Here is a 22,655-nt window from a genome sequence, read left to right as displayed (position 1 = left end):
CTGTTGTCTTTGTTATTTTTCCCTGTGTGATACACACCTGTAATTGGCCTCCAGACGGCACCTTCCCCATGTGTCCCTGCTGTCAGGATTTGGGTGACCAAAATCTACCGCTTAGAATTGAACTGATCAGGGAGTCTGGTTTTCTTCACTTTCCATATTCAGTCTCTGGGTTACGCTTTTTTGTAGAGTCCTCTCTTTGATGGTCTGTCTGAGGACGGGCTCTACATCTACTAGATCGTTGGCTTCCGCTTCCTTCTTTTGTTTTCTCCTGCCATTCCAGGGTTGGGGACATACAGGTTTTTTTCTGAGGTACTCACAGTATGTCTGATGTTTGCCGAGTTTGTGCAGATGAGTTGTAGGCTCATACCTGGAGTGCCTCTTAGTTTAAGCATTTTCTTTAAACAGAAGCAAACAGTTAAATTTCTCCTTAATGTCTTCAGCAGGGATTTGGTGTGCTAATCAAAGTGAACAAAGCAATTAAGAAATCATTCTGGCCACTTCCTACTTAGTCTCCTCAATAATGGTGAATTTCTCCACAGAAAGGGTTGTCCAGCCCTGCAGAAGGGCTGAGACCTAACAGCATCTACCTCTTCATTTTCTATAGTTTTATTGTCATTTGAGAAAATGGAAGCCCATGGTTCTGTAAGGTTTGCCCATTTTCAGGGCTTTGAGAGGTACCAGTCTACTGTTGACAACTTGCTGTTTCTCTTTCCATTATAAATAGGGCTAAGCAAATGAAAGCAGATAAATAACTCTATGGATACTGCAGGCATAGCTTTAAAAAAAAAAACAACAAAAGAAGATCCTTATAGTAAGACATTTCTAGGCCTGAAAGTGCATTAATATTTTTGCAGAACTACTGCGGGATGTGACGATTTTGCAGATAGATTTCTTTTCCAATTCTACCTCAAATGTCATCTTACAAAAGGGTCTCCTGAGCCCTCCTATTTCCACGCCACCACCACACCAGCCTTCAACACTTTTAGAAGTGTTTTGTACATTTCAGCTTTTGGAAGCTGTTTGATACTAAAGCCAAAAATCTGAAAATCTCCTGTGGATGGGGAAAAAGCAAAATCTAGAAACAGTGGCCTGAGGACATCGGGCAGGGACCTGTTGGCACTGGGTGATGTCCAGACAAATAGTGGTGCTCTCAGTAACAAGCTGTAGCTCCATCTGTTTGCAATTAAGAGTTGCAGAAGATTGTGGCCATGATTTAGCACGGTGTGCACGTCCCCAAGAGCTGTTACTTCATTGCAGAAATCGATTTCACTGGATCTGCAGGAAGGGACATTCTGTTGCTCCATGTCCTCCCTCAAGGCAACAGCATCGTGAGCTCTGTGTCTGATCATGCTTAGGGCGTAGCTCTCATTTCTAAAAAGCTGCAAGCTCAAAATTACACTGGTGTCAATAAAATACAAGTGTGACTTCGTCACCTCCTTTCTTTTGCCATGATGGAGAGGAATTGAAGGATGCTCAGAGAGCTGCTGCCTGTGGGAATCTCCAGCCTCATCTTCCATACACACTGGAGGGAGTTGCTGTTTAGTTTCAGGTTTTTAAATTGAGCTGTTAGGAAAGGGTTAGTTGCCTTAGGTTTGTGGCTGTTTATCTTTGGTTCCTTCTGGGCTAGAAAACAAGGGTAAAAGCAAGTGGAAAATTCATGGGCTAAACTGGCTGAAGGGAAATTACCTCAGAGGTAACTGGTGTGAAATCTGGTGCAGTAGTGCAGGGATGGCTACAGGTACAGCTCATGCTTGCAAACAAAAACCACCCTAAAGCCATTGGAGTGGTCTTTGAACATGGAAAGAACAAGAGCATAATCTGATTTTCCTGTTGTGGAAGGGGAAAGAAGTCTTGGAACACATCAGAACATGGCTGGGTAGACACCAGAAACAAGAAAGCCAGTGTAAGGCACTGGAGGTCATGGCCTGACAATTAAGGAATCTTAATCGCTGGAGGCTTTTAAGAGCAGATTAGAAATGCTTTGCTTAAGTGTTTAAGATGTAAGGGAGTGTTGATCACACTCTGGGATACAAAGATGCATTAAATGAGGGCTTGAGGGTGCTACCAGCCCTGCTTTTTAATGAGAGCCTCAAGACTTCCTCGGCTAACATCAGATGAAGGCTTTTTATATCACACGTGTAACCATGACTCCAGGTTTGGGAGGATTTCCCGGGACTGTGGTGCTTCCTTAGCACAATTGTGAAGCCTGAGGGGGTGTGTTTGTTCTCCCCCCCTGTGCCCACAGAGCAGCTGCACCACTCCCCGGCTGCTGCTGTTTCACAGCACGTGAAGAGCTTGAACACAGAGAGCAGCAGGGCCAGACTGGCTGGAGAGCTGCCCAAAGACAGCCACGTGTTGCTTCCTAGCACTGGAAACTCCAGGAGGAAAGAAATCCCCAGCAGCTGCATTTGAGCCGTGTGTCACAGCTGAGCGTAAGTCTGTGGAGAATTGTCACGTCCGACAGTCCAGCTTCTGATGGAAACGGGAAAAGTCAAGTAAATGAGATTTATGGAGCGTGTTGGGAAGGTCTCTGAGCTCTTTGGTTTGGCATGGGCAGGGTGCCTTGCAGGGCAAGCAGAAATCCTTCCTCGCTGTTGGTGTTTTGGATTGGACCAGCTTTTCCAGCGTGGGGGTGGGACACCAGCACAGGGACACCTCAGAGAGGCCCTGCCGAGACAGGAGCACGCCAGCCTGAGTGCTTGGCTGAGAAAGCATTTGATTCTGGGCTCCCCCCTCTGCCCGGGCAGCTGTTGAGTGTTTCCATGGAGGTCACAGCGGGTGTCTGCCAGCTGGACCCTTGGCTGTTGGATGTTATGGAATAATCGCCCAAGTGAGAGAGACAGGAACGCCTGGAGAGGCCTCCACTGCTCCAGCCTCCCTTCAAATTACAGCAGCTGCTCCTCTCCGAGCTCCCAGATGGAGTTCTGGAGACACCTGTCTGCTAACACCTGCAAGCTGACAGCCGGTGTGGGGCCTGAGCCCGCTGCAGAGCCCTCAGTTTCCCCAACAACGTGCAGAAGATGTTTGCATTTTATTGCCATGCAACTCGAATTCCTCCTCATGGAAAATGTGAGGATCCAAATTCCACCGGAAAAAAAGAAGAAAGGGAGGAATTAAAATGATTCATTGGATATGAGGTGGTCAACTCCAAGAAAAAAACTCGTGCATTTTGCCACAACGTGACATACTGTTCTTATCGGGCCGATATACAAAATAATAACTGCTTTCAAAAAAAAAAGAATATATTAAAATTCATCAGCAAACTAGCGAAGTAATGGAGATTTATTTAAAAGGAAACATTTTGGTACTAAAACTAGAATAATAAAAATAAAATGCTAGAGGAATGCAAAAGACACCATGCAAATTTAAGGCTTCTGAGCTGAAATGTGTATCTATTTACCGCAAATGCATTGAAACAAAAGAGGTGGATGGAACCACTTTTGCTGTATCTTTTGGTTAGTACTATAAAAGCATCCTCTTTGTTGCAAACATTTCATTGTGACTGCTTTTCAGGCTTCCTTTGACTGAAAGTGTTCACTTTTTTTTTTTCCATTTATATCAATCCTTTAGTGGATATATTGTATTAATATGGGACTTTAAGTGTAATTTTAAAAAATATTAAATGTTTCAAGATTTATTTTAGAAGTGATTTGGTTGCATTTTGTACTGCCTCCAGTAAAACTCTCCAAATATCTTGATACTCAATGCTGTTTTGGGTACTAACAAGCTAAAAAATTTGATGTGTCAAATGCTAAGTGTACTTAGGATTTCTTTAAATTACATTTAGTATTGAATAGGTCTCAGAAGTCTGGGAAAGGCTGGGAAAGGTTTTGTATTTCTAAGCTGTTCTTTGGCTTTTTAAATTACAAGGTCTGCAGTGAAACAATAATAATCCTGGTCGGTGTGACCTTACAGGAAATCCTTTACTTTGTATCCGAGAACACAGTCGCTGTTGGTAATTCAAGGAGCTTTAGAAATATTTCTAATTTTCTCACTTAAAAAAACTTCAGTACTGGGCTGGAAGTATTTCTGCTTCTCCAATTCAGAAATATTTCTCCTAAAAAAAACCAAAACAACAAACAACAAACAACCCACAAGTGAGTAAGCAGAGGCTTTACCAATGAGAATGTGTTTAAAGTAAGTCTCGTGGCTCCTTCTCTCTTCACCAGGTACCACCTGTGTGGGAGGACACACTCCATCTGCCTTGAAGTCCTTCAGCACTGAACTGTGTAAGCTCCAGTAAAAAAATATCCAACAACTCCAAAACTAAAAACTAATCTAATAAATGCTTCCTCTAGCCCCTTGATAAATATGCCTCTAATGCTAATTAAGCAGCTGTGCTGATTAATTAGATGATGTTGGCTGATAAAACACAGCAGCAAGGAAAGGTTTTACTTCTTTTCCTTCCCCAGGAGATTTGGGCTGTAGCTCAGGGACGAGTGAACCCCTCAGTGTCCCAGACACTTTTTCCATGGTCCCAGTTTTGCAGAGGAGCCTGGGTGACCTCATGAAGGAGCAGGGAGGTGGCTTGGCCAGGTTTCAGCAGCGCATTTGTGATTTCAGATGCTTGGCAGCCCACACCCCAGCTTGGGAAATGGGTGTTGCTTACATGTTACTCAGAAGGTGAAGTTTCTATATATTCCTTCGCAGATGGTTAGCAGTGTCCCTATGGATGCTGCCATCAGATGCATGGAGATGAAGCGTCGTTGTCCAGTCTGGAGCTGGAGGGAAACTTATGCCTTGGTGCTGGGGGAGAGATGGGAGCAGGGACGGAGGAGCTCTGCTCCCTCTGCCAAGAGTGAGGTGAGGGAAGCCAGCCTGGAAGCCCTTGTGAGCCAAAGTGCTCTCACAACCAGCTTTTGGTTGGCAGGGGAGTGTAGCTTGGGGTTGTGCTCCAGTGCTGAGTGAATTTCCTCCCATTGTCCTTGGGGAAGTGCAAATGCCACAGAGGGAGGTCATGGTGACCATCCCCTGGAAGTTCAGGCTGGGGCTGTGCCTCTGGGCCTTCCACAGCTACTCCCATCCCCAGTGGTCCTTTCTAGGGGTGCCCCACTGAGATTCCCTTTGCTCTTTTCTTTGTGGCAGAGGAGTTCTTATTGCTTCCTCATAGGGTAACAAATGCTGAAATTATTTCAGTTTTGGCAGAGGCAGTCAAAGAATGATAACACGGAGCCAAAGGAGCCTAGAAGAGGTGCTGGGCTGTATTCCCAGAATTCCATGAGCCAGTACCATCTCCTGCCTGTCCCCTTCCTTTCCTCATCTTTCAGCCCCATCTCCCTGAAAATTCAGAATGAGTCCCTTGGTATTCATCTTAATCTGGCGTTTAAAACCTCAGGCAATAAAGCTTTCACCACTTCCCTTACAGAGACAATTTTCCAGCCTGTGATTCTCCATTCAAAAGCTTTCCACACGGATTCTCAGCTTAGACATGCCCTTCTGTAATTTCACCCCATTAAAACCATTAATGTATCACCAGTCTTCTCCCTTCGTGCCACTTACTTAATTCAAACATTTACAGATCACTAGTGTGTCCCTGCTTAGTTTACTAATTCCACAGTACCTACGACAGCTGGAATTTCTTTTTTTTTTTTTTTCCCTTTTGTAAAGCCTCCAGCCTGCTGATTCCTTCAGTTGTGGCTCTTGGAGCTGCATCCTTCCTGCAAATCTGAGGCAGACGCTCACCGTCCTCACCTGTGTCCTTCTGCTCCTCTGCACTCCATCCAAACCCGCGTTGCCTGTTCCTGACTGCCCCGCCCTAACACCTGTGAGCAGCCTAATGTCCTGCAGGTGTCCTGCAGGTCATGCCTCCAGAGCACATCCTTCCCTATAAATACAGATTCTGGATTTATTTTTTTTTTTTCCTCCCCGAAGCAGCCAGCTGGGTTGTGGAGGTTGGTGTTAGTGGGTGGCAGCGTGTGGCTAAAGCTGCATGGGAGCAGACTCTGGATCTGAGCTCCCAGCAGCCCAGCCCAGGGGAGGTTTTATTTTTCCGTAAGTATGTATCTTACTAGTGTGTTCCCTCATGCTGACACCCCAAATAGTGCATTCACCTCCCTTGCAAAGAAAGTTTTTTTACATACCCGGTGAGAAGTATCTTGCAAAGTCGCAAAACACTGTTTTGAAAAAGAATCTTGAGTTCCTGAACGCGCAGCTCTGGTTCTACCTGGACCTGTCTCTTTATTTCTCCTAACATGATGAATGCTTGTGAGGGAGCATGTGATGTCTGTGGTTCCCAGCATGGTTTGGGTGGTGGTGTGGGTAGATGCATACACGCTTCTCTACTATCAACCCTGTGACTGGTTCTGTGCCACGAGCAGCTGCACGGTGAATGTTCAGCTCCCGAACTTCCCAGGTGTTTGCAGCCCCGATCAGGACTTAGGGACTGTGCTGAAACGATTGCTGCCACGTTTCCCAATCGCGGGGCGCTTGGGAAATGCACTTGTGTGGTTGTGCAGCACACACGCCCCGGGGGCGCGAACCGAAACGCGCTGATTAGGAAACACCAGGGCGATGTTTAACGAGCGCATTACAAATTCGGCCCTGCTGCACACCACAGCTCCCCCACCCAGCCCCAGGGACTCGGATCTGAGTCCGATCTGAGGCTGGGGCTGGAAGATCTCCAGAGGTCCCTTCCAACCCTGACGATCCTGTGATTCTGTGATCTCAGGGAGCGCAGAAGCAGGATCGCTAGGATCAGTGTTAGAGGCGATCAGCGGGAGATCAGTGTTGGAGGGTGCCTCTCCTGGGAGTGTGTGAGGGGTGCCAGGGCTTGTGTGTGACGGGGATAATGACAGGGATAATGACAGGGACAGGGATAGAGATAGTGACAGTGATAGGGAGACTGACAGTGATAGCGACAGGAACAGGGACAGTAATAGTGACACAGGGACAGGGATAGGGATAGTGACAGTGATAGGGAGACTGACAGTGATAGCGACAGGAACAGGGACAGTAATAGTGACACAGGGACAGGGAGAGGGTCAGGGACAGTGACTGCTACAGTGACAGTGACACAGTGACAGTGGCAAGGACAGTGACAGTGTGAGTGACACAGTGACACAGCGACAGGGACAGTGACACAGTGTCAGTGATACAGGGACAGGGACACTGACACAGGGATGGGGACATGGGGACAAGGACAGTGACTGTTACAGTAACGGCGACTTCCAGTGCCAGTGACAATGACCCAGGGACAGTGGTAATGACACAGTGACGGCGACACAGGCACGGAGACACAGAGGCAGAGACACAGGGTAGGGACACAGAGGGACACAGGGACAGGGGCACAGTGACAGTGACATGGGGACAGGGACACAGACACAGACTCAGGGACACAGTGGCAGTGACAGACACAGTGACAAGGACACAGACACAGGGACACACTGACACAGGGACATAGACACAGTGACACAAGGACAGTGACAGTGACACAGACACAGGGACAGTGACAATGACACAGGGACATAGAGGCAGTGTCACGGGCACAGCCCCATCTGGCCCCAGCCCGTTCCCGTTCGCGTCCCCGTTCCTGCTGCCATCCCCGTTCCCGCTCCGATTCCCACTCCCGTCCCCCTCTCCGTCCCCACTCCCATCCCCATTCCCGCTCCCCTTCCCACTCACGTCCCCCTCCCTGTCCCCATTCCCAGTCCTATCCCCATTCCCATTCCTATCCCCGTTCCCATCTCCGCTCCCGTTCCGGTTCCCATCCCCGTTCCCTTTCCCATCCCCGTTCCCTCTCCCCTTACCACTCCCGTCCCCATTGCCAGCCCCATCCCCATTCCCGTTCCCGCTCCCCTTCCCACTCCCGTCCCCCTCCCCGTCCCCATTCCCATCCCTATCCCCATTCCCGTCCCCATTCCCATTCCTATCCCCGTTCCTATCCCCCTTCCCTTTCCCGCTCCCGTTCCCATCCCCGCTCCCATTCCCGTTCCCATCCCCGTTCCCATTCCCATCCCCGTTCCCATTCCCGTTCCCATTCCCATCCCCGTCCCCGCTCCCATTCCCGTTCCCATCCCCGTTCCCATTCCCATCCCCGTTCCCATTCCCGTTCCCATTCCCATCCCCGTCCCCATTCCCATCCCCGTTCCCATCCCCGTTCCCATTCCCATCCCCGTTCCCATCCCCGTTCCCATTCCCAACCCCGTTCCCGTCCCCGTTCCCATCCCCGTTCCCATTCCCATCCCCGCCCCCATTCCCTCTCCCATTCCCTTTATGAGAAGTAAAATAATCTGGTTTTATTATAAGTAAAGTTATGAAAGTGGGAAACGGGGTGTTGGGGCTTCCTTCTTACCTCCCATTTAATTTTATTTCAGGCGTCTCGCGAAGATTGTAAGGTGAAAGGCCCCGTCAGGGCTGTACACCAAGGGAATATTGCGGCCGAGGTAGGATACAATATATAGATGGAAATTTTACATCGGCCACGTGTCTTTTTGTACAGGGGGGCCCCCCTGTACATGTACAGAGGGGTACGTCACCAATCAATCAAGATGTACAGGGGGTATGCCCTGATCCAATCAGGTGGGACCAATCAAGTGAGGAACCAATCAGGTGGGAGGGTGACACCCACCCGCCGGTTTGAAAAATACCCTTTAAGGTAAAATACTTGTTACCTGCTGAATATTCAAGATATTGGGTAGATAAAAAAGACACGGGCTCTGGGAGGGGTGTGCTTTTCCAGGCGGGCGGCTTGGGACTGCACCCAGCGCTGCAAATAAAGGATCCTTTTCTGTAAGTTTCCTTGTCCTGCGAAAGTTTTTTTTGCCGTTTCTATAAATTGATAGAAGAGAATTTTCTCACACCTTTCCCATCCCCGTTCCCGTTCCCGCTCCCATCCCCGTTCCCTTTCCCATCCCGTTCCCTTTCCCATCCCCGTTCCCATTCACATCCCCATTCCCATCCCCGTTCCCTTTCCCATCCCCGTTCCCATTCCCATCCCCGCTCCCATCCCCGCTCCCATCCCCACTCCCGTTCCCATCCCCACTCCCATCCCCGTTCCCATCTGTTACGACCCGCCCCAGGAAAAGAGAGGGGGGGGGGTAACCTAGGTTTTATCAAAAATTCCTTTGGGGTGGATTAAAGCGAAGCGACACTAGATAATCGGTGTATGAAAATATATAAGATTTATTTCAACAGTTTTGTATCAACAGGTAAGTTAATAAGATTTATTTTAATAGTTTCATATCAACAGATAGGTTAACATTTTTGGGTGCTGTCATAACCTTCCTGGGGAGGAGAAAAATGCATAGGGGAGAGAAAGGCAGGATAAGAGCCAGGGAGAGTAAGGGAAAGAAAAGCTGAGAGTAGACAGATGTCCATAGTCACCGCCCACGGGGTCCAGCGATGCTTGAGAGTGATGGTCTTGATTCGCAGGCGGTGGGGGAGAAGAACTCCCAAATTCCCAAAGTCACTAGTCAGTTTATATGCTCTGGCGCCTCCCTGGCATAAGGGGTTGTTTTTCTCTTTTTTGGGCTTAGTCCTCCAGAGGCACATTGTCTTTTTAGTTGTTTTCAGGACAGTGTAACTACTCGCCCAGCAGAGGTGCCAATAGCCCAAGGTCAGTTGTTGTTTTCAGGACAGTGTAACTAATCGCCCAGCAGAGGTGTGTCAAGAACCTGAGAATGCATAAATCATCAACTATCTCAGTCTCTGACACCATCCCCGTTCCCTTTCCCATCCCCGTTCCCTTTCCCATCCCCGCTCCCATTCCCATCCCCGTTCCCGTTCCCATCCCAGTTCCCATCCCCGTTCCCTTTCCCATCTCCGCTCCCATCCCCGCTCCCATTCCCGTTCCCGTTCCCGCTCCCATCCCCGCTCCCATCCCCGTTCCCGCTCCCATCCCCGTTCCCGCTCCCATCCCCGTTCCCATTCCCATCCCCGCTCCCATCCCCGTTCCCGTTCCCGCTCCCATTCCCGCTCCCGCCGCCCGGGGTCGCTGTGGCCCGGTCCGGCGCCGCGCGGCGCTCTGGGCCCGGCGGGCGGAAGTGACGGCGCGGCGGCCCCGGTGACATTCCCGGCGCTTCCCGGCGCTTCCCGGAGCTCCCGCCGCTCCGCCGCCCATGCCCCGGCCGCTGCCCCCGCCGGGGAGCCCTGGGGGGGCCCTGCCTCCAGCAGGTGAGTGCGGCCGGGGGGCAGCCCGAGCCCACGGGGTGGGGTGAGATGGGATGGAAAGGGGTGGGATGGGATGGGCGGTACCGGCCGCGCTCTGCTGGGAGCGGCGGGAGCGGCCCCGCATCCCCCGGGATGAGGGTAGGTGCCCGGGGGTGCTGGGTGCTGTGGGGATACGCCTGCTCCGAGTCTTGCTCCTTGTCCTAGCACTACCCCTAGTCCTGATCCTGGTGCTTCTCCTGGTCCAGCCCCGCCGCTGCTCTGCCCTGACCCAGCGGATGGAGATTCCCGGTGGAAAGCTCCGGACCGCTTGGTCTTTCCCCGGGACTTTTGTAAAACAAAGTGCCTTTTTTTGCTTCTCTCTCTCTTTTTTTTTTTTTTTCCCGTAACGCTTTTTCAAGTCGTGTGAGCTGTTGGAGGAAAGAAACCCCCTTGGAATAACGACGGGTGTAACTGCCCCGGGGTTGCTCTTCTCTGGGTTTTTTTTTTTGTTGTTGTTTCTTTCGTTTTTTGGTGGTGTATTCCATGGGTGGGAATCTCGGTTTTTATGTGGAAAGAAAGTTCAAGTTGCTCGCTGTGTATCTGTCCCGGGTTCCCCTTGAGCTCCTGACGTCTAATGGGTTGCAGATGTGGCTCTGAGCCACGCAGCCATCCGAGGGGAATATAAAACTTAACTGTGCTACTTGTTCCTTTTTAAAAAGGGAAAAAAGGCAGCCTGGGCAGACTTGTAATATTTTAACTATTTCCTCAGTTCCAGTACTTTAACTTTCTTTGCCTTGGGGGTTATTGGACAACCACTTAAAAGGCTGCTTTTTAAAGACTTGGGGCTTTTTTTCTTTTTTTAATGTTTACCTTGCTCCCACCTTTGTTAAGTAGCATCTAGTTCTACTTGTGTCTTAGTTTGTTAACAGTGGGACAGGGCCACTTGCCTGAAAGTTTGTAGGTACCTTGTTGAAACCATAACTGCAGTAACTTAGTTAAACAAGGTCTTGGTTACGACTAGTTTTGCACTTTAAACCAGCACAAAGTACTGAACAACACTTCAAAGGCTGAAAAAAACTTGTGTGTCAGGATGCTGTGGCATAAGTCAGTCCTGTTTGATTTTTTTTTTTTTTGCATTGTCAAGTAATTCTAACTTTTAAAAATGAGTAAGTAAATCTTTGAACCCATAAGCATCTCTTTAAAAATGTAAAATTTCTTTTAATTCCCCCTCCCGCAGATTCTGTTTAGTTTTTACATCTCCTCTGGTACTTGTCAAGCATCACACCAAGTAATAGCTTCCCTTATGGGCAAGGACTACCCTATTTCCTCTTTCCAAGCTAAAAGTTTAAGTACAAACAGTAATAGCTCTCCCCTTGGAATGGCAAACAAATGCTAAATTTAAAATCTCTCTCTTAAAGTGTCTTAATGTTGCATAAGCCTTTTAAAAACATGTTTGACCTTGAGATGAAAACCGAGTATGGTGCTCTTCTGAGGTCTCCATGGTGTGGTTCTCCTGCCCTAGTTAACACCTGTAATTGCTGTTCCTGTGGTACAAGAGCTGGAAGTCAGGCAGTCACAACAGCACAGCTTTCCCTGCTGCCCTGGAGGAGGGAAACGTGGCCTTTGAGGAGGGAAAAGGTTCTTAACAAGCTCTGAGGAGAACAGTAAGTTGCTTGTCATGTGTTTGCTAAACCCAGCCATCCCCTTCTATATATGTGTATGATACCAAAGCAGTGAGATGAAGTGTGGAGAACTCGTCTGTCCAGCAGCAGTAATTTTTAAGTATTCTGAGTATTTCTCACCTCTGCTGATTTAGAGCAGCCTGGTGCTGGCACAAGAAACTCCAAGGGGGGTGGGGGTGGTTATGTGGCTACTGAAAGCTAATAAAACACAGCTTTTTGTAGTTCTGGCGTCCCAGTGACACTGGTGTTTTGCCTGGGGAGCCAGGGGGAGGGACCCTGTGTGTGATGGAAGGCAGTACGTGAGCCTGAGCAGCTGCTTTTCGCCCTCCAGTGCGGGGATAGCAGTTCTGACTCATTTTTGAACACTTGAATTTGTAATTACGCTCTGTCGACTGTTTCTGTTTGCTCTTCAGCCTAATTGCTGGTCAGCATCGTGAAGAGGTGGGATGAGAAATTCCTGAGAAATCAGGAAGAGGAGACGGCTGTGGCCTTACACACTCAGATGTGTGATGTGTGTGGCAGGGCAGCCTGGGCATCTCAGTGCACAGAGCCTTGGTGGGAATTACAGTGCACAAACCAGTCAGGATGCTTTAAACTGGGTCCTGCAAAGGGAGGGGGAAAGGGAAGGAACCTGAAGCCAACCACAAGGCAGTTGAGAACGGCCTCAACATACAACAGCAAGCCCTGCTCTGACTGATAAAGGAGAAGTGGGAAGGATGTGTGGCTGCCTTGGACAAATGGGCACTGTGGAGGAGGTGGGGATTGATGAGGTAAGGTGAGATTGAACCAACAAAAAGTAGATATGGAGTGTCATGAGGGGCTTTGAACACTAAACATCAAGGAGATAAATTGGTGTAAGTTGATCAGAGCAAAAAGAAATAATTGCCTTGGCTGTCCTGGCACTCCCCCCCCCACCATCTCCTTGATGTGTATTTTCCTTTGAAATGCAGGCTTCTTTTCGTGGATTCTGTTCACTTTTCTTCACTTTCTCTTGTATGTTATCACATCAGCTGCCTCCTCCACCAAGGATGTATGTGCCACCTGTGACCCACCTGAATATCAACATCTCACTTAAACATCTGTTAATGAGATGGGAGTCTCTACGTACCACACAGTGAAAGTGGCTGCAGAACAAGTAATCCACCTGGCTGGTTACCCTCTGACCAAAATGCCCACCATTATCTAGTGATATTAGAAGCTTTGCAGACATTTCCAAATGAGTAGTTAGTTTCAAGCAACCTTCGTGTTATTGTCTGTAACATTTCAGAGTTAGTTCATGGTACGTTTTGACAGAATTGGATTTGTGGTCAATCTCAGCTTCTGCAGTTGACTCACTCAGAAAACTCTAAACATTGGCAGAAGCTGAGCAGCAGAGTTAATAACACATTTATTGGACCACAGTGAAAGATTTAAACACAATAGCTAGCAGTGTGTAACTTGCACCTCAGAACAAGCACTCTGGGAAAGAAGTAATAAAACTTGAAATTCATCTTTGCTCACTTGAACCTTATTAGCAGCAATTGGGAACTGAAAATGAAACAGCACTGGGAGAGGGCATAGTGCTGGGAAAGAGCTCGGGGTTAAAGTTGTGTGATACAGTTGTGTTGATGAACTGAGATGACCTGAGGTTTATGTGAAAAGGAAACAACTTTTGGTTTTCCAGAACCAAGATAAGTGGTCAGCACGTAAGTGGGAGTTCAGCCTTTAACTTTAGCACAGAACTGTTACCAATCTGTGGCAGCAGATATTATTGCAGGGAACTTGAACAACACAAATCAGCACAAAACCCATGCTTTCTTTCACATCTCTGTTCCACGTTTTTAATGCATACTGCAGTTCTGAGTCTGTGAGTGCAGTGTGTACAAATGTGGAATTCTAAGCAAAAAGAGAACTAGATGAAAGGGATTTTAAATGGAAATGTGCATATAGTGTAAAAGCCTCTGCAGTTGCTTTCTCTAGCAGAGTTCGTCTTTGAGCTAAGCTGAGGGACTGATACCTTGTCACTTGCATGGTGTTACTGCTTAAGGGTTAGAATTTAAATGTATAGTTGTCTGTTCCCACTCCTTAGTGTTGCCTCTTCCTGTGTCTGACCAGCCTGAATGGAGCCTGTAGTGGCTTCTCCGTGGCTGTGAGTGGCTCCCTGCAGTTGGGGCACACGTGGATTAGTGATTCAGGACTGGAAATGAGATGTGGCTCCGTCGCGCAGGTGTTGCTGTTACTCTGTGTCAGATGCATTACTGACTGCTCAGGGAGGTCAAGTAACCTGCCCGTGGTCATGAGGTGAGTCAGCTTCAGATTCAGAATGATCCATGCTAATATCCCTTTTTATTTAAGAAGGTATTTAGGGGTTTTGTATCAGTTTGACCATGTAGTCTGTCTGTCCAGTGCTCAGAAACTGATTGAAGTAGCAGAATAGAGTACAGGCTTCAGTATTATCACACCTTGTGATGTTTGCTCTCAAAGACTGCTTAAAAGCTGTTAGTACTCAATCTGACAACTCTTAAATTATAAACAGAACACGTGGTCACTTTTTAATTAGACTCCGGTGTTTAGAGACTTTAAAGCCAGCATTTTTCTTTCAATATATGTGAATCACGGATTTGACGTTATAGTGAGGCTTCCGTAGTGTCCTTCACAATGCTCTTCTGCTTCAGTGCTTCAAAATTTCTTGGAAGTGAGCAGGAGGAGCCAGACCTCGATTGGATAAGTGTTCCTCTTGCTACCTTTCTGCTCTGATGCCTTGTTCCGCGGTGCTTGATCATTAGCATTTCACGACTTATTTTGAGAAGGCAGATCCAACATGGGTAGAGGCCAAGTGACTCACAGTAGCAGAGCTGGGAATAAGAAAGAGCCAGACTTTATAATGCCAGTTGTCTGCATGATGAAGCAATTACCATTTCAGTAATTTGTTTTTCATTGGGAATATTGCATTTCCATGGTACCGATGTGAGGTTGGTGCTGCGTGCTCCAACAGTGCTGTCAAACTTTCTGAAGCAAAAAGGAATGCTATGGTAGCCAGGTAAGGTTGAGACAGTGTTGTTCTCTTGTACTGAGGCTTTTACATCAGCTGGTAATTCTCCTGACTCCTCAGCTAGCTCTCCTGGTTCGTGCTCTCTTGGAATGCCATCTCTTGCCAGAAAGCCAGTTCTAAATAATCTGGCAATTTAGGGAAAAATGTTCTTAAAGAGTAGCGCAGGGAAGCTGTCTACTAATTCGTAATTTGTGGTTGGAAATACAATGGTTTGGAGGCTGTCTCCTAATTAAGTAAGTTGGATGAAGTGCTGGTAGTCTGGAGCCTCACTGTGTTTGATTAGAGGTCTTTTGGAAATTAAGTTGTCATTGTGGGAAGGAGTGGGCTCGTGGGTAGCAGTGTCCATGAGCCCATTGCTGACAAAAACAACTTGAGTTGTCAGTGGCCGTGGTTCCTCCAGAGCTGGTAACACTTATTGATGAGCACTCTGCAGTCTCTGTGAGGAGTCATAAAAAACCCCCTGTATTTCTTTGGGCGTTATTTTTTGGAAAGCCTTTAAGGCAAAATTTCATTTTTCATGGTTCCACTTACTGTTATTAGTAAGTAGTTTTAAAGGCAATTTATGGGCTTTTGATCTGCTCACTGTAAGAAATTGTTGAATACCATAAAACTAAGCTAAGGAAATCCACTGAATATCTTGCCAGAGTTCACTTCATAAGCCCTCAATAATTAGCTATAGACCTCACCTCAATTTCCCTTGTTTGTTTTACAGGAGGAAAATGTTTTTTCTACTTTTTAACATCTATAGTGGATTTCACTGTTTGTCTGTATGAAACTTGCCACCCTTCAGCAACAATAAGACTGTGTTGAATGAATGGAATGGGGTTGAATTAATACTCCAGACTTGATGCTCTTTTTTCCATCTATCTCTCCCTTTTGCTGGGAAAGTTGTTTATATAGTTTATGTCTGCTGTTGCTAAGGATTAGTTTTATGCTGAAGAAAGTTCTGCCAGCTGAGCCACTTTCTCCTAAACAGGAATAATAATGCAACAAATAATTTTAGGGTAAATGGTGTTTTTATTTTTGGATAAGTAAGTCGTGTGGGTTTTTTCTGGGAGGGGGAGAGGGTGGTTTTGTGGTGTTCTTTTTTTTCTCCTGTCAGTACTTGCAGGCCACTGCTGAAACTACCTTTTAATTTTCTTTTTCTCTTTTTGTAGCTGGTAACTTGGTATCCTGTTACATACTGTTATTTAATTTCTGTAGTCAAATATATGCAAAGTTCTTCTGTGTGTTGTGGGAAAGAAATGTCTGTTTCCTGGTCTGTCTGTTGTCCTCTTGAAGTTGAGCTCAGATTTCTTCTCCTTTGCCAACTGGGAGCAAATACTGTAGAAAGAGTCTGATAGTAAAACCCATGTTAGAGGCATTATTCAAAACACACATGTAACTGGCTTTTGGCCTGGTCAGTTCTGTTGTTTTGAAATACCCAAAGCAGCTTCTGTTCATCTGTAGAACCAACCTGTGTTTCCTTCACACTGAGACCTGTGTCACGAGTGCTTTCTTCTTTTAGGAGCACTTTGGGCACATAAAGGCTTTGCTATCAATTGCTAGCAATCTAGGGGGTGCTGAAATCAATCAGCACCTCTTGTTACTGGCCAAAAACAGGTCAAGGGTTTGGTGTCAAGAACAGCCCAACAGCAGTGGGTATCTTCCTGTAGAATTTCATCATTTGAATGCCATGTGACTTTGCCTCTAGTGTATTGATACGATTTATTTTTCAGTGGTATACCTGCTGAGAATTCACGTTGCAATATTTAGATTATACTGCTAGCTTAGTAATTAAAGGAATTAATAATGTTAGTGGTTTTGTGGATGAGAAAATGACTTGAATCAGGGTTTGTTGGGCTTGCAGCTCTTGTCTGTAGAATTTAGGCACGTCACCTGATCTTCAGCTGGCCAGACCATAAAATGGGTATGTTACTGCTCTGTGCCAGGAAGATACTGCTCTAAGGCAAAGACATTCATTGGTGTTGAATTAAAGTATTTGAAGCTTTAAAATTCCTGAGGGTCGGTTTTGTTTATTTCCTGTGGCAAAGATGCATAAAAAGGTCTGATCATAAAATATTTATAAACTGTAGAGTTACTTAGTATCTCATAACTCATCTTTGTTTAAATGGCTGTTGTAAATCCACAGCAAGTCTAGTTCAGTGCCTTGAGCTCTTGAATGGCTGTGAGAGGTGGGGAAATGCTGGAGAGTCACTGGGAAGTGCCCAGGAGACAGACCAGGAGGTGCTAGTTTTGGTTAGGTGGGCACCAGGGGCCCTGGAAAGGAACTTTACACAGAACTCGACAAAACAAGACAAACTTATCTCCTGAGAGCATCTCTTGTCCTGATGTCAAGGGTTGTGCAATTCTGGAGCAGTGTTTGGCAAGACCTGGTGAATCCCCAGTGCTCTGCCTTGCTCCAGGCCTATGGCTGCTGCCTGCTGTGTAAGGTTTCCTGCTGCCCCTCTGGATCCTGGCTCTGATCTCAGCCCAGGTGCACAGCTTTCCCTTGGGAGGTGGAGTTACCGGAGCTGGTGGGTGCTCACAGCCCTAGGGGGAGGCAGGTCTGTCTCTTTCAGTGGCACTGATCTGTGGGATGGATTAAAGGCTCCATGCAGCCCATGTCCCATGGCACTCATCGGTGCCTCGAGGTTTCCAAGCAGCACAAAAAGCAAGAGACATTTGCACCTGTCCATGCTGGACTGGCTTTGATTTTTGTGGGAGACAGCACAAGCCCTTCTAGAATGAATCCTAGGGAAGTGGAGGAGTGAAGATGGTGAAATGGTGGAGTCACCATCCCAGGTATGGCACTGGAGGACATGGTTTAGTGGTGAATATGGTGGTGGTGCTGGGTTGAAGATTAGGCTGGATGATCTTAGAGGTATTTTCCAGTCCTTGTGATCTTGGGACTACTGCACTGCTGATATGGAATTACTGCTTTGAAGTTACATTGCAGTTGTCCTGACCTGCCATTTGGAGCTATTGGTGAATAACACAATGTTGATTATTTTCAGGGTATCTCAGATAAACTCTTCTTAAGACGTGCTCTGAAAATTAGGATTAATTTGCTGCTGTTATACTCAGGCAATTTAAGATACGGCTTTACTGTGAGCATTCTTGACCAAGGTAGAACAATAGACCAACATTTCTTGAGAAGAGGAGGCCTGTTTATACAGAGTGAGGAAGCACTGAATACATTTCCTTCTGGTAACAGGAATGGGTAGGTAAAGTGGAAAGATTTGTTAAACTCAGTATCTTAGAAAAAGGTGGTCCATCTGTGTGATGATTCTCAGTAGGGTGATCTTCTGCAAGCTAATACATAGCAGAGAGAAAAAGAAACAAAGCATGGCTACCCTAGCATTGATTTCTGCCACTGGTTTTGTTGATAGAAAAAAATTAAAAGTCAGTCACTTGGAACAGGTAGTAGTAAAGATATGCCCACTCTAATTTTTGGAGTAGAGAGCTTTGCAGACTTTGAATTGCTGTGCCTGTGAGAAAAATGGGTTCACTATGATAAAGAAGTGAGATTTTTTAGCAGGTTGAGTGCAGCTGGCCCAGTGCTTTTATCTGTGTGCAAGGACTGTGATTATTTTTGTTGTGGGATTCCAGTGCAGCTGGGGAATGTTTTGGGAAGCCTGTGTGCAGACTTGTGAACTAAACCATAGCTGGTAGTTACCTTTCCTCTGAAAGAGACAGAATATGTGCATTAAACGTTACAATGCAAAAACCTGTATTTAAATGTGAAGTCTTGCTTCTTATTCAGGATGAAAAGTGTTTCTTCTCAAGATTACAAAGGATGCTCCGCAAAGCTTTGTATTAACACGCAAATTTGTAATTTGTATTCAGTCTTGGATAATTTGTATATGCAGCCTGTTGAGCACCCAGTAGGTGCAGTCTATTTTTAACCTTCGTTTATTTATGCAAAACCAGTTGAAACAGAGCATTAGTTTAATCCTTTCTTCTTTTGTTTTCCACTGCAATTCTCTTACCCTGTCGGTTCAGAAGGGTCCTATTATTTGGGATTGCTACCAGGCCTGATTTGTGAATCATCTGATAAAAAGCCAGCTCCACTCCCAGAAATGTGCCTTAGGTAGAATTGTATGCCAATGAGTCAGCTTTAGGGCAGCATTTTCAAAGGAACGCTATATAAATTACATAGTATCCCTGTGGGGGTGGCACGGTGTTATGAAAAATCTGCTGTAGAGCATCGAGCACACACATCCACACAGAGCTGAGTCAACTGTCTTGAGCTAAATTGAGTGAGTGCTGGTCTCGCTCCTCTCGTTTTAAGTGCGCGGGTACGTGTGATGCTTACAAGAAAATAAAAAAGAAAAAAAAGAATGTATGGTATCCTGGGGAGGAACTGAACAAGCTGGGAGGTCCAGAAAGCATTGGTACTTCTTCTACATTTATCTGGATGCAGATCAGTCTTTTCTGATAGAGGTCTAATCATTTGGATGGGTGCTGTGTTAGTTAATTAGAAATGGTTGCTCTCTGCCGTAGGGTAATGGCTATAAGCTGACAGAGGGCAGGTTTAGATGAGATACTAGAAAGAAATCCTTGACTCTGATAGTGGTGAGGTGCTGGCACAATTTGCCCTGAGAAACTGTAGCTGCCCCGTTCCCTGGAATGTCCAAGGCCAGGTTGGACGGGGCTTGGAGCAACCTGCTCTAGTGGGAGATGTCCCTGCCCATGGCAGGGGGTAGAACAAGATGATCTTTAAGGTCCCTTCCAACCGAAACCCTGTCTTCTCTGATATCTGTATGTGTTGTTTGTACTAGAATGTTGCTGGCAAGTTCACTGATTAATTCAGTGTCAGCTAATGGAAAACAAGGCAATTCAAGGAGGGACAAAAAAGCATGACCAACACACAGCTACACCTACATGGTTTTTGGTGAAGCTTTGCAAGTGGACAGGTTCATTATCACTTCTCATCTTCTGGGTTACACGTCCTTCTGTCGGAAGACAGAATAACTTTGTTTTTTGCCAAAAGCTTTTCCTGTATTATGAAGCTGACATGAACTGTGCTTTACAGTCAGCCCAGGCTGTGTGCTGCTTCTGTCCTTTCCTAACCCACCATCCCCAGACACACAGTCTGTCGAATTACCTTCAGAGTTCTTGACGAGCTTGCCTGTGTGTTTACATTTTTAAAAATAGTCAGCTGTTTTACATAATTTTATTAGCCCGTGTTGTATGCATTTGTCATTACCTCTTTCACACCTCTGATTTATTCCATCTGTTCTCATCTGCGTGAGATAATGTAATCCACTGGTGATGGAAATAATTGTTTGTGTAAGAACAAGCCATTGTAGTATTTAATTTCACATAAATATCAAACATATATTCAGATTTAGATGAAAATAACTGACTTTTGTGGCATTGGAACTGTGAGCAGGAAGGATCTGGAAGGATGTCCAGTTAGCTATGTACTTTGAACAATTAGCTTGTATGCAGCAATACAGTTTAACTTTTCATTTATGTAGTCACACAAGCCTAAAGAACATACATGTTGTTATTTGCTGCAATAATATAGGTACAGTTTCTCATTTTTTAAAAAAATTACAGCTTGCAAATAAATGGCAAGTGGTGAGAGGAGGTGGGTTGTCCAAATTGTTTTCTTTCAGCACTAACTAAAATGACACTAAAAGGCAATGTTCTGCTAGATAACTTTTTTCATTTAAGCAATTGCTAGAATCAGCAGAAGAAGGTGATAAGCAGGGAAAAAAGAAGTGGTTTGTTGGACTCTGATTAAGAGGAAATGTTTTAGGAATAAACTAAAGTGATTTTAACAGCAGGCTGCTGTGAAAAGTGTAGTACCTGCAAAGTAAGAATCTGTCCTGTCCACAGCTTCTGAAAAAAAGAGCTGGTTTGCTTTGTACAAAATGGGCATTCTTTATCATTAATCCATTCAAATAGCACCTGAAATGACAATGTACAACTGAGGTTAAGGTGTCATGGTATTTATTAAGTATTTCAGGCTGTTGAGAGATATTCCTTGTTCAGCTTAAATAAGCTGTAACTAGAATGAGGAAGATTCTAACTGTTAATATATAAAACTGTTAATATGTAATACTGCATGATTTAGTTTGTTGTTTGCTTGGCCTGAGTAGCTGGACTTGATGGAGCCTTCAACCTCAGAGTTCACAGCAAGCTGTGAACTTAACACCTTGAGATGTTTTTCTGGAATGGAGTTCGTTTTCTTGGTAATCCTCCTACCAGCTGATACAGAGCTGTGTTTTGTCTTTGGTGCATTTAGAACACTGATAACACACCGATGTTTTAGTTGTTGCTCAGTGCTGACTACCTTGAGTCAAGGGCTGTTCTAGTTATATGTACTCTGCTGGTGAGCGCCAGAAGCTCACACCAGAAGATCAGGAGACAACAACCACCAGCAAAAGCTGCAGCTCCGCAGGGGTTGCACAGCCTGCCTGCATGGACGTGGACGTGGACATGAACATGGACATGAACATAGAGGAGGAAGACCCCAGACCAAAGAGGCCAAGAGGCGCAGACTACGCGCCTGAGGGGCTGGTGCGTAAGTTGTGTAATTGCCTGGGGATGTCTTTGTTCAGGGTCCCTCTCCAGAGGCACCCACATCCAGCTGATCTGCTGCTCTGCAACTCTGTTTCATTATTTATTTTTATAATCTGATGCCTCTCTGCTGTGGGAAACCTGCCATCTTCAATAAGACTCTTAGTGCAGTGGTATATATTACGTGATAGTTGTTCTTTAGGAAGCTCCTGTCAGCTCTGGGTTTTTTCTGCTTTTAATCTCTTTTTTTATCTGCAAAAATGCCTTCCCAGAGCAAACAGTGCTGGGAAGGGATTGCTCAGGACCCTCACCTGTGTCTAGGCTGAACCTGTGAGTTCAGGGTGTGATGAGACAAAACAGCAGGTAGCTTTTCATCAGATTTGTGTTTTTTCTAAAGGGATAGTTTCTGCTTACCCTCCCTTCTCTCCTTCCTGACGGGTGTGGCAGAAAATTTCACTTACTTTCTCATTTTGATTTCTGCTGGCTTAGTTAAAAGAACCTACCCAAGAATGGGTTCTGGTGCAAAGGAGAGAATATGACTGTGCAGTCACAATTAGGTGGGAAAAGAGTAAGGGACAAAACTCATCCTTGTTAGTGGCAGCCAACTGTTGGAGAGGCTGGGCTGCCTTTGCTAACCTGACCTTCAAAATCCTTCTGGATTTCTTAACTGAACTTCAGATTTCCTCGTGTACAAATGATGTGCTTTTAGAAATGAGTCCACAATTTCAAGATGTTTTCCAGGTAGTGGTTTAATAATTTCTGCATACCAGTGTGTTCTGTGTGTGACTGGAAAATAATGTATTTTCTGGTGGAGAAATCTAGCACAGAAGTTTTTACAGAATTGCCTTTTAAAATAATTGGTCTGGTATCTGTTGATTAGTGAAAGAATGACATTTCCAATCAGTGTGTAATTAAGTATCCATCTGTGTCTGTAAGCGTCACAACTTATTCTTCAGTGCTTTGTTCTCACTGCAGTAAAAAAAATGGTCTCTCTCTAGCACCACCTTGAGATTACCTTTTCTAGTACTGTTGCAGGAAAAGTGAGTGGCAAGAAAGGAATGGGGGTTTTTTAATATAGTCTCTTCTTGCTGATCTATACATTTCTCAAGTAGAACTAAATTAGTACATTTTTTTCACTCTTTGAGACAAGGCTTTCCTTGGCGTGGATATTTTCCTCTGAACTGCCTGTATTCCTCCCTGCAGCAAAGTCTGTTTGAGTCATGCTAGATTTTTTTTTTTCCAGTGAGAGAAAGACAAAATTGTGGTTTATATACATACTGGAATTGGTGATGTCTAAATAACCAGTTGAAGGGACCCAGAGAGTACAAACCTCACCAGTGCAG

General features: G+C 45.8%; 1 protein-coding gene across 4 annotated transcripts in view; it reads left to right on the top strand.

Annotated features, from left to right (window-relative positions):
* The first annotated feature begins 9,968 nt into the window (after positions 1-9,968).
* ARK2N (arkadia (RNF111) N-terminal like PKA signaling regulator 2N) overlaps positions 9,969-22,655 on the top strand; it is a 46,602-nt gene continuing 33,915 nt past the window's right edge. The window contains exons 1-2 of one of the 4 annotated variants that reach the window (XM_051803717.1): positions 9,976-10,110; positions 11,609-11,750. Coding sequence is in view for 2 of the 4 variants with exons in the window: in XM_051803716.1 (XP_051659676.1) it covers positions 21,214-21,312 (99 nt within the window). In the remaining 2 variants the exon portion in view is untranslated. Of the gene's footprint in view, positions 10,111-11,608; positions 11,751-21,159; positions 21,313-22,655 lie in introns of those variants that run through there. The other 3 variants (XM_051803718.1, XM_051803716.1, XM_051803715.1) reach the window with 3 other exon arrangements.

The sequence above is a fragment of the Manacus candei genome, unplaced genomic scaffold, assembly GCF_025592945.1.
Source record: "Manacus candei isolate 608988 ecotype Guabito, Panama unplaced genomic scaffold, ASM2559294v1 h1tg000059l, whole genome shotgun sequence".
NCBI lineage: Eukaryota > Metazoa > Chordata > Aves > Passeriformes > Pipridae > Manacus > Manacus candei.
The sequence above is the reverse complement of the archived record's forward strand: the minus strand, read 5'-3'. Positions and strand labels throughout refer to the sequence as shown.